Source organism: Sander vitreus, chromosome 24 (assembly GCF_031162955.1).
Source record: "Sander vitreus isolate 19-12246 chromosome 24, sanVit1, whole genome shotgun sequence".
NCBI lineage: Eukaryota > Metazoa > Chordata > Actinopteri > Perciformes > Percidae > Sander > Sander vitreus.
The window spans coordinates 8,456,922-8,468,578 of NC_135878.1; the positions used below are offsets into that span (position 1 = coordinate 8,456,922).

An 11,657-nucleotide genomic window follows, 5' to 3' on the forward strand; every position below is an offset into this window, starting at 1 on the left:
CTTTAGCATGGGTATGAATACTTATGAGCAGCACTGTGTGTGTGTGTGTGTGTGTGTGTGTGTGTGTGTGTGTGTGTGTGTGTGTGTGTGTGTGTGTGTGTGTGTGTGCGTATTAGTTATCAGCTCACCTGTGTAGCCCATTGTTCTGACACAATAGGACAAGAAGGGAACTTCAGGATAGGACTAAAAAAGGTTGAGCAACAACAAGTATGTGTGTATGGTACATGTGAGTAAGAACACCTGAGGTAGTGGAGGTTTGGCCGTTGTCCAAACAGAGCCAACGTAAGCGCCACACCTTTGTTGATACATGTCACTCGATACCTGTTTGGTAATTGGTCCATTACCTAACCTTTTACTTGTGTGTCATTCACACTCGTGACACTGTCAGTTACTTTCTCCATTATCTTTAAAAGATCAAAACCAACTATGAATTGATTCCACTAAAAAGTAGCCAAAGCTCGATATATCTCATTCCTCTGTGCCACAGAGCTCCATTATTGAAAAATAATGAGTATTAATCCGCATCTGAAAAAAGTCTTTAACAAATGCACTTCTTTGTCAGGCTACAGTATGTTCCTGAACAGCACTTAGTCAGTTAGTTTCAGTTCACCTTGAAACCTGATCACACACGTCACACACACACACCATGACACATCATAAGTCACAGTGACTGTAGAGGACACAGCCTAATGAAGTGGCTAAAATAATAGAACCACATACTATAAAAGGGTCATTTCACCCTAAACACCCAAAAATCACCTCTAGCGGTGTCAAGGGATACATTTAGTTTCAATATTCTGCATAGGTTTTAATATATCTCTCTCTCAAACTTGTGCTGCCACACAAAAACAAGTTACATTTGAAAAATTCAACAGGAACATGTCTTTCAGAACACAATGTCCCTGTTACGCTGGATAATCCACAGGCCTCACAGGGGACACTTTAAAGAGACTTTCTTCAAGTAGTCCCAATGAAAACTTGCTTCGCAGTGAGATCCATACAGAGTAACCAGGACACTGTTCGTTTTTAAATTAGTTGTTTACTCGTTTCGACCAGGAGAGACAGAGACAAAATACAGAGGCCCCACAATACAATGTTATCACTATACTTATGTCACAGTATGATATTATTGTCATTTTAAACATACTGTGATATTCTGCGATATAAATTGCAATTTATTACCTTTTTACCTTTTCTTTCAAACTATGACCTCAAAAGGGAAACTTTGTCAACATCTGTTTTTATCTAAATAGATACATTTCTCTGTCTGATCATCTCACTTCAATTTGTTTGCTGCAAAATGGGATTGTAAAGCAGACAAACTGACCAACACATATATAATAAAAGATCGATACTTGGCGTCTGGGTTTTGAAAGAGTATTGCCACAGAAAATATTGCAAATGCTATGCTATACTAATACAATTTCTAAAAATACTGTGTCCACTGCCAATAATAATAATAATAATAATAATAATAATACAGTATATGAGTGCACGCTACATCAGTCCTTTCCTCCTTCCTTCCCATAGCGAACACGTCCCTGTGTAACTTCCCTATCAGCTGTGATGCTGAGGGGGAATTTCTTCCCATGGTGCAGCTGTCTGTGAGAGCACGCTCCACAACCACCAACCCACCGATCCCTGCAGTGCTCCACTGCTGCGAGTAAACCATTATGTTTATTGTTTATTATTTTTGTATGAGGATGCATTACATGCACAAATACATTCCTGTGAGGACACAGGTGCAAAGAAACATGTTCACTTTTGTCCAAACACTACAGGAAATGGCATTCCGCTCTGCTTGTGTTTGCTAAATCACCCCCCTCCCCCAGTGTTGTGGGTTACACTGCACGTGGTAAAGAAGGGACGGAGCTTTACTTCACAACATTTCAGAAAAAAAAAAATTGTATTTCCATCTGAAATGTGCAATCTGCACAATAATGATCAAGATATGTTGCTCTGGATCACAGTGTTGGGCAAATCTTTTGTTCGTTTGTTTTTATCCCTAATGAATCTTTAATTGCTTTCTAATATGATATGATATGATACCATGGTGTTGTTTTTTCCTGTTCTCATAATATTAAGTGTGAAAAGGTAATAGCTAAAAGGTGCTTACACACCAACCAGACGGCCGACCGTCGGCAGAAAAGGCTTGACTGATCAGTCGGGTCCCCGAGGTCCAAAAAAATGCCACAAAACACACTGAGGCGACGCCGACTTGAGCGTACGCTCTGGGCATGCGCGAAACATAATACGTCTCCATAGCAGCAGGCGGCGCTTCTCTGTATTGTTTCCATTAACAGTCTACGATTGTTTCCCAGAAAATGAAAACCGGCAGCTGATTGGACGAACGCGTCACGTGGTTCTTTTTTCTCCAGAAATTCACAGCCAGACTGTCATGGCGGCTTGTTCAGAATACGATCTCATATCGTACTAAAATAGTTCACTGAAACGTGTTTCTGAAAACATTTTAAGCGAGAAATAGGCCATGCTGTTGTCTTCATTTCAGATCGACAAAAGTTAGTTTAAAAGATTTTCGTCAGATTTTGAGAGATCCGCTCGCCATTTCCAGGTGAGTCCCGACTGCCCTGTCTCCGACTGAGCACGTCGGGTCGGCCAAAATGAAGGCAGACGGCTCCTCCGACGGCACGGAACACACCGAACAGACTCGAGTGTCAGACTGTCCGACGGCCGATTATCGGCAAGATAGCTAGCTAGATGTTATAATGATCTACAGCACAAGTAACCAGTATTTCAAGCAGCAAACACACATCCACAGAAGAAAGTGAGAGAATATAGAGGGCTGCGTTTGTGTGTGTGTGTGTGTGTGTGTGTGTGTGTGTGTGTGTGTGTGTGTGTGTGTTAACAAGAGTGAGAGATAGATAGTCTATTTCATCTATACAACCATTTACAATGCAGGAGTCACATCATTCTTATTAGCGGTGCTGTTGACAGGTTGGCAGGTGAAGAATGCAGCAGAAGTACAAAGTGTGTTTGTTTATTGACGCATGTGTGTAAAAAAAAAATAGCAAAATTCTCAAGAGAGAAACAGAAACCGTAACTGATTGTGATCTATGAGTGTATGCGAGAAATCGAGTATGTGTGGTTTACCTGTCTGTGTGCCAGTCTTTGGGGAAGATCCAGAGACTGTGAGCGAACACTCCATCTTGGCGGTTTCCCACGGATTAACAATGTTGGTGTCTGAATGGATGGCGACAGAGTAGGACGGCCCTGCAACAACAAACACAACAACTTAAAATAAGCTTTATATATTTAAAAAAAAACAAAAAAAAAAACATTTTACATAGCTAGCAAACATCTGAGAAACCCAACGGAGATCAGAAGGATTCATTTAAACACCGACGGGTTTTAAAACTACATAATTATTCTATAATTCTAAATTCAGGCCCCTGAGGAACGGCAGTAGATGTGAGCTTACTGGGAGAAAATAGTGTTCAAGTGGTAAACACTGCTTTAAAGTCGCAGTGTGCCATTTCTCTAATATGCTGAAATTAATGAGGAGGAAACCGCCACAGTGGAGATATATGTAGATTGACAAAAATGGATTAAAGAATTACTAAACATGACTTTTGAGCTGTAAGCACATTTAAATACACTGTATATGCGTCATTCTATTATTAGCATAAATGCAGTCAACAATGCAGATTAAAACAATTTTGGGGTTTAAAAGTGGAATTAGCTGCTGCAACGTTGACCCCGCCCCATTTAATGATGTCATACCCAGGATTAAGATGTTTTATAAAATGTTTAGACCCTCAGCTGGCCGAAGGTGATTTGACTCTCTGTTAGCGATCTGCAGAAGTATCAGTTTTCAGGTTGGGTTCCGGCTTTTGTTGCGTAATGCTTTAGGCTCTGGCGCGATTAATATTTTCAAATGTAATACATTAAGAAATAATTACTCTCTTTGTCAAGTGGATACTCCCATCACCCAGTGAGAAGAGTGAAAGAGGCAGTGCAGCCAATCTGTTGCATTAGCCTGGCAAGCTAATGGTCAGAAATGGATGAAATGCAGCAACAAAATAGCAAATCCAATGGTGATTGCCAATTAGATTATGACTTATCTACTGACAAAGCAGACACAGCAGACATTTTGGCTTGTTATAGCAGCAAAAGCACAGGTGTTACTTACTAATAACATTAACAGAGTCCCAGTGAGTCATGACAGTGTGACAGTGAGTCAGCATGCACACTACCAGGACCCATTCATTTCATCATTTACACCTACATCATTTACCATACGTCTTGATGATGCCTCTAGAGAAAAACTCACACATTGTCACCAAACTTTTGACAAGAAGAAACTTTGACTTAAATGTGGCTTTGGAGAAGAGAAAGGGGGGGACAGATTTCCCCGAGAATGCTTCATTACTCTGTCATGCGTAAACAATCTACTGTATAATACATGTACTCTAGCTGCATAAACACAATGTGGACAGACATAAAACATCTTCCCTGGGTCTCGGCACTGGTGAGCTGTAAGTGAGTAAATCAGTCTTTTCTTAAGACGAACAGGCGCATTCAAGAAACACTTTAGAAGACCCAGTCCCAAAAGGTACAGAACTGAACATGAGAAAGCATGGCGATGAGATGAGATATTATATTATATTATATTATATATATATATATATATATATATATCTTTTTTTTTTCCATTATTCCTTCTTTCATCAGCAGCATATTTAGCATATCATTTATGTCTGGAATTTCTATCTTCACTTTCTATTACTAGAAGTGTTTTCTGAGCTGTCCTTGCCATGAGGGTATTATACTGTAAAAATGGCTGTGAACATGGAAAATCAGTTAAACCAAGCGGCTCCTTTTCTACACGTCTTCTCTGCAAAATACGTATTGACTTCAATTTCAGTTTCAATGATGGAACAAAAGCCTTTGAAACTGCTTTCAAACCACTCAACAACAACAACAACAACAACAACAACGTCTGGTTAGCTTCCAAGACAATAAATGCATAATTCATTACTTTCACAACAAACAATTTAAACTGCATCGTATCCCCAAACCACACCAGTTCAAAAGCTATTCCACTCTGAAGATATATAAATGAATTTCTTCATACAACGTGGGTGTCATGTTTGGTTATTACCCAGCCATTTCAGTGCTGAGATCTGAAATGTTAGACTTTTTTTTTTTTTAAACACATTTAACCAAATTATGTAAACCACTTATTTAGAAGCGAAAACAAAAAGACAACACGGCCCAAACAAACACAGGAAGAACAGTGGGTCAAACCAGATGGCAGCTCTGCAAAATCTCATTAACATTTACAACAATTGTACTTTATATGGTTTCAAACCTTGTAGAGTCTCCAAATCTCAGTCGTAAAGTTGGAGATTAAAGAATAACCCCCAGAAATGAACTATACAAATCTGATCCAGGTTGAAAAAAAATACAGAATTTGTTTGTTTGTTTGAAAGGTCAGATTTAAAGCCATAAAATGCAACTTAGGAAGTTGACTGATCTGACTGTCAAAAAGATGACATGTTTTTCCTCTGGCCACTCCATATTTGTATTACCATCCATTGACAAAAAATGACAATAACACTGAATTATTTAATAGTAAATGTGTTGTTGAGTCTTTGGATTTCCATAAACGGCGTCGTAATAAGATTCCTATACAGGCAGAAAAACCACAACATGTCAGAAACATTCAAGATACAGCTAGAACACACACACACACACACACACTCTCTTCCGTCCCCCAAGGCAAGTAGAAGGGGTTCTTGAAAACGGCCCAGCTTGAAGCTTGAACGCTGTCAGTGTGTGTGTTGCTCTGTGTGGGGTCAACTCAAAATGTTCGACTTGGATGCACGCACAAACACACACATATTATATATATATATATATATATATATATACATATACATATATATATATACACATATACATATATATATATATATATATATATATATATATATATATATATATATATATATACATACATATATATATACACATATATATATACACACACACATACATATATATATATATATATATATATATATATATATATATATATATATATATATATATATATATATATATATATATATATATATATATATATAGACGCACATGTATACACACAGGCAGGGAAAGAAAAGGAAAGCAGCGGTGCAGATCTCTGCAGCTGGCTAGTTGGCCAAAGGGCTTCACTTTGAAGATGTCCCAGAGAGAGAGGGAGGGAGGGGCGAGAGAGGTAGAGGAAGACCGTGTGGGTGAGAGAGTAAAAGGATGGTGGAGAGAACGGGGGAGGAAAAACGGCAAGTGATGAAGAGAGAAAGAGGAAGTAATGCTCAAGGGCTGCTTCCCTCCCCAGAGAAAGATATAAGATAGTGTTCAGTCCATCTGTCTCGCCTTTGCTGTCATCTTTCTCTCTTTCTGCACCATCTCTTTGCTCCCTCAGTCTTAAGCTTTTTTCCTCCTACAAACCTCATTCAGATGGTTAAAGAGAAATGCTAAAGCCTGTCTTCTATCAAACATGTGCAACATAGGAATGTGTAGGGAGGAGGGATTACACAGGGAAGAGAGCTCAATATATACTGGACTTTTGAGGCCAATGGCAATCTAAATATAACAACAAATTAGTTTTAAACATGAACAAAAAAAAAAAAACTCATTTATGTGTTTTCTGTTAATTATTTGTTGTTCTTGCTTGTGTTAGTATGGGCTTCATATTTTCTACTAAAGACTTTTATTGTGAAGCACTAACTTTTGTTTTGAAAGGTGCAATTCATTGCCTGTCCCACTTTTTGCCTTATCATCCTTCCTCCCTTCTACCACCCATTCCTCCTCTGCCTCCACATATTCCCTTTCTCTCGCTCACCCACAGTCTTTCTCCTAGTCTCCCCCTTTCTTGCTCCTCTGTGCATCGTCTTTTCTCATTATCGTCCTCTTTCGCCATATTTCTCCACCTTTTCTTACTCACCTATCTATTCGTCGATCCCTCCTTGCCTTTGCTCCTCCCTCCTCTTTTGTCCCTTTCCTCACTCCTTCCCATTTTCCTCCCTCTCCAAATTGTCCCCACTTCTCCCTTTCCGCCTTACCTTTTCATTTCTCCCTCCTCACCCTACTTCACCACCTCCCTCGCTTTGTGGTCCTCCTTGTCGCCTCCCTCCTCTTCCTTCCATCCTTTCTGACGCTCTTGTTCCTCCTCCTGTCTCCCACTTCGCAGTCGGATCAAAGAAAGTTAAGTAGGCCAGTGGCTGTGGTGGGCGTCAAAGGGCTTAAGGGGTGTGTGTGAGTGCATCTTTGTTTCTTGCACATTATTAGAGAATTTATGTTGGTTATCATTAACACTGTGTGGGTGGAGGCTGTGTGTATAACGTAGTCTAGAAATGTACACAACTGCTCACATAACTATTTGTAGACAGTTACTCCAGGATTTCCTGGATAGTTCACATTTAGTCTTTAGTATTTGTTGAGATTGTTATGAAAGTGAATAGGTGATTGAATGACTAGGAAATGGCTTTCAATTATTATTGAATCTTACAACAGTGTTAGAAAGTATTTCCCAACATTTAGGGTCCAATTTTAACGATCCAAGTGCATGGCGTGAAGCGCCGGTGCGTTTAGGGCGTGTCCAAATCCAGTTTTGCTAGTTTAACGGTGGAAAAAGGGGTCCGTGCGCCAGGCGCATGGTTCAAAAGGGTTGTACTTAGTGTCTTCATTAATCATAGGTGTGTTTTGGGCGTAACATGCAATAAACCAATCAGAGTGTCATCTCCCATTCCCTTTAAAAGCCAGGTGCGTTTGTACCTTGGCGCATTGCTATTATGATGGCGGATTTGCTGAGCAGGAAGGAGATTTTCAGGAGAAGAAACTGATCTGCTCGTGCGTGAAGTAAAAGCGTGGGAGCAGATCATATAACATTGTAATATTTTTATTATTTTATTTTTGCATGCTGCTGCACATAAATGTCCCTGTGTGTGCGAAACAAGCATAGTGTGTGTGCGCTGTGCACGAGCCTAGGCGCATTTTAACAGTGCGTAAAAACGGCAATGAAATGCTGCGTTCAGACCAGGTTTTTGTTGGTCAATGGTGCGATCACTTCCCGCTGCCTCAAGATAGCAATACGGCAAGAATGCACCTGAACACACCTCCCTGTAAGACCAGCACGCCCACGGGCGCACAGATGGGCGCAGGTGCATTTGCTATTTAAACGACGCGGGCGCTGGACGGGAAATTGACAACTGCGTCGGTCTTAAACTGGCAAAGACACTTGCATCGGGCTTTGCGCTGCGCTGTGCCGGGTGCAAGATAGTTCCCTTAGTCTTCTATTATGCTCTTTGTACATTAAATGAGGACAATGTCTTCATAAAAAAAAAAGCTGATTTAGGAAGAAGAAAGAGAAATCTAATAGGTTACGTATGGGACACAATTAGAAACAGGAAGGAGTAGGACAAAGAAAGCACAGTGGAAGTATATAACCCTGTCAATGTCTGCTCAACAGGGAAGCAAAGTGGTTTAAGTGTTTTTTCCACGCTAAATTCACATGTGAAAGTTTACGGTTAAGGGTGACTCAATGTTCCTCTTCAAACTAACACTGGAGCCTCCTGGATCACTTTAATGATACTGTTAGGTTTCAACTTCTCTTCTAAAATTAACATTTTGTCCATTCAGTTGGCATGCCACTAAATATTACATTATATCAAGAGCCACTTCTTCCATGGTTATGTAGAAGACAACGGCCAGAGGCATGACATTCACAGTTGGAGCATGTTCACAATCCTTCCTGGTTTCGCCAACGCTAACTAGAAGTGCAGAAAAATGAATTGAAGCACGCTGATTGGATGTTGTTTTTTACAACGAGGTTCTTTTTTTCTATCCCAAAGTTGTTGTTGTTTTTAACACAGTCATGCATCTTCCGATTTTCACCCCCCACAAACAATTCTGAGGGAAATTTAACAGCCAATACTTGTTTTCAGCTTTGGCGAGGTGCTATATTTGTGAAACCCACTGAAAGTTGTGTGGACAAGTGAACACTAAACACGCACATTGACCTACCATTTTCTTGAAAGTCGATCCTGACTTTGTTAGACTCTGCACTGGTGGCTCTTGTCCAAGCTTGTCCCGGCTGCTGTTTGGTCCACGCGGTGATGTCGCACCAGTAGAAACCTCTGTCGGACAACTGGACGCCCGCTAGGCGAAAGTGAAACTCTGCCGGACCGGACTTTGTCAGAACCAGACTGTCTCTGAGTGGACAGAAAGCGCGATGGATACATTTCAAAATGAAACACAGACTCCAGTGCATCACTGAAAAGTTCATGTGTTAATGTACATATACGTACCTCCTGATGAGGTCTGTGGCTCCTCCAAGCTGCAGGACGTTGTCAGGGCTGAGAGTCATGATGGTTTTCACATTGCCCTCCAGGCTGTCCTGCGATTGGATGAGCACTGAGTAACCCGCCTCACCAAGGTTCTCAGTGGCCACGGTGCAGCTCATCTCAAAGGTAGCACCGCCCACTGAGGCTTCACGGATGCGTTTGGCCACGACGTTCAGAGTGGGACCTGAAAATAATACCAGTCAATCAATCAATCATAGAGCTGGGCGATATGGAGAAAATCAAATATCACTATACTTTTGACCAAATACATATAGTGTTGATATTGCCACGATATTGTATATTGTAGGGTTGACTATTGGTGCTTTCACAAAAAAATGTACACAATGAGATTTTAGATAAATAATCACCAATAATGTGGATATGATGAATAAGTGGGTAAAGGCAAATAACAGAACAGCTACAACAGTCTGGTGGATTCAGAAAACTACATCACTTTACTGTAATGCAGCCTGTAAAACCAGAAAAAGACAACGCTTGTGTCATATCATGATATCCAACATTTAGGACGATATCTAGTCTCATATCGATATAACATCCATATATTGCCCAGCCCTAATCAGTCGATCAATCTACTTAAAGAGGGACACCATTCAAACCCCCCAGAGTGTCCGACGGGGGAAATCCCCAACAGGAAGTGATAAGCCCACACACACACACACACACACACACACACACACACACACACACACACACACACACACACAGTTACATCATGGCTCAATTAGCTCAACTGAGGGCACCAAGCTCAGCAAGTGGGACTGAAATAGAGAGGAAATGTGTGTGTGTGTGTGTGTGTGTGTGTTGTGAACACGAGAGGCTGAAACAAGAGGTCTGCTGTTATGATGAAGGATTTTCTGAAGTCTAGAAATGATATGTAGACATTAGAGCTCATTCATAAAACTAAACAGCAGGGTTACTGTGACCGGCTGGCAGTGTTTTAGAGTTTTCTTAATCATGAATGTGAGTTAATGGTTCAGTTTTTTTTCAATTTCTCCCAAAAGTACTTAAGTAAATCACAGAAATACGACCTGGAGTAAATGTTAATTTTCCCATAGCACAAAAATCACTTTTTGTTGCTGCATAACCTGAGGCCCTGGACCAGATTCATTTTGCAGATTCAAAATTTAGGTTGAAAGAATGACTCAATCATTCAATAATGTAATCCGCCAAATGGAGGAAAACCCAACAGATGATGGCATGATCAAATAAAGTTTCCTTACGTTTGGTATCCCATCGTACAGCCAGCTGCGAGCTCTGGTTCTCAGCGGTATTCATGAGGTCACCCTGGCTGTTAACACTCCAAGAAGACACAGTGCAGACATACTGGCCCATGTCGATCTCCTACAGTTGTAAATAAGTCAGTGATCAACATTATTAAGTTAATTTTCAGTTAGAATTAGAGCTCAACTAACGTTTCTTAAAAGGTACTCTAAGCGATGTTGGGTGATGTCACTTCTTGCTGACGTTCAAAGTATTTTCAAACAAAACAGAGGCTAGCTCGCCCCTCCCTCCTCCTCATCCTGTCCCCTCTCCCTCCCTTCCATGCACTAACCCCCTCCAACCCCCACCCCCAAATCCTTCTTGTCGGTTATTGGCTGTAACGCTGGAAGACGTTTGTTATGTTGTGTGGTGCAGGTTGGCGCAGTTTGTTTTTGTTGCCGTTTGTGGAGCCTGGGCTGTCTACAGAGACTGTTTTTTTTTGTTTTTTTTACAGTGTGTTCAGGGGACAGGCAGCTCGCGGATAGTGAGGAGATGTTTGCTGTATTTGACCAAAAATGTTGTAGCCTAAAAAACGTGTGACATCGCTTAGAGCACCTTTAACCTCGGCATGGAGGAACTTGCTGATAGTCACTGTTTTACTGAAGTAGAAACATCGATAGTAAAAATCCAGTTTTTAATAAAAGGAAATATTGACCCCATGTTTTGGTAAAAATGATACCACATACAGTATATTGTCAGTGTTCTAAACAGCCTGACAAAATTGACATATTTCTTTTGTTTCTAATCCGGTCATCAGGTACAGTAACAACCAGTCATGTTGTTCACCTGAGTGCGGAGGAATCGCAGTTTAAATGTGTTGGGCTGGACTCTGGTCAGAGACATCACGCCGCTCTTTAGCCTGTCAGAATACATCGATCCCGGCAACAGGTTGCCATAGCCGTCCAGGGAGCCAATGGGATGTGAGGTCTGAGGACCAGCCCCTATACCTGCAGGTGATTGGACAGAAAACAATGAGCCTGGTTTTAAGTTAATTTCTTTAAATAATTC

At 40.8% G+C, this 11,657-nt stretch overlaps 1 protein-coding gene across 1 annotated transcript in view; it reads right to left on the bottom strand.

The window, feature by feature from the left end:
- ptgfrnb (prostaglandin F2 receptor inhibitor b) overlaps window positions 1–11,657 on the bottom strand; it is a gene marked incomplete at its 5' end in the record, with an annotated part of 53,748 nt that overhangs the window by 20,381 nt on the left and 21,710 nt on the right. Inside the window, 5 exons of the mRNA XM_078244156.1 lie at window positions 3,112–3,231; window positions 9,049–9,236; window positions 9,333–9,552; window positions 10,610–10,730; window positions 11,436–11,590. Of these exons, the coding sequence (XP_078100282.1) occupies window positions 3,112–3,231; window positions 9,049–9,236; window positions 9,333–9,552; window positions 10,610–10,730; window positions 11,436–11,590 (804 nt within the window). The remainder of the gene's footprint in view (window positions 1–3,111; window positions 3,232–9,048; window positions 9,237–9,332; window positions 9,553–10,609; window positions 10,731–11,435; window positions 11,591–11,657) is intronic.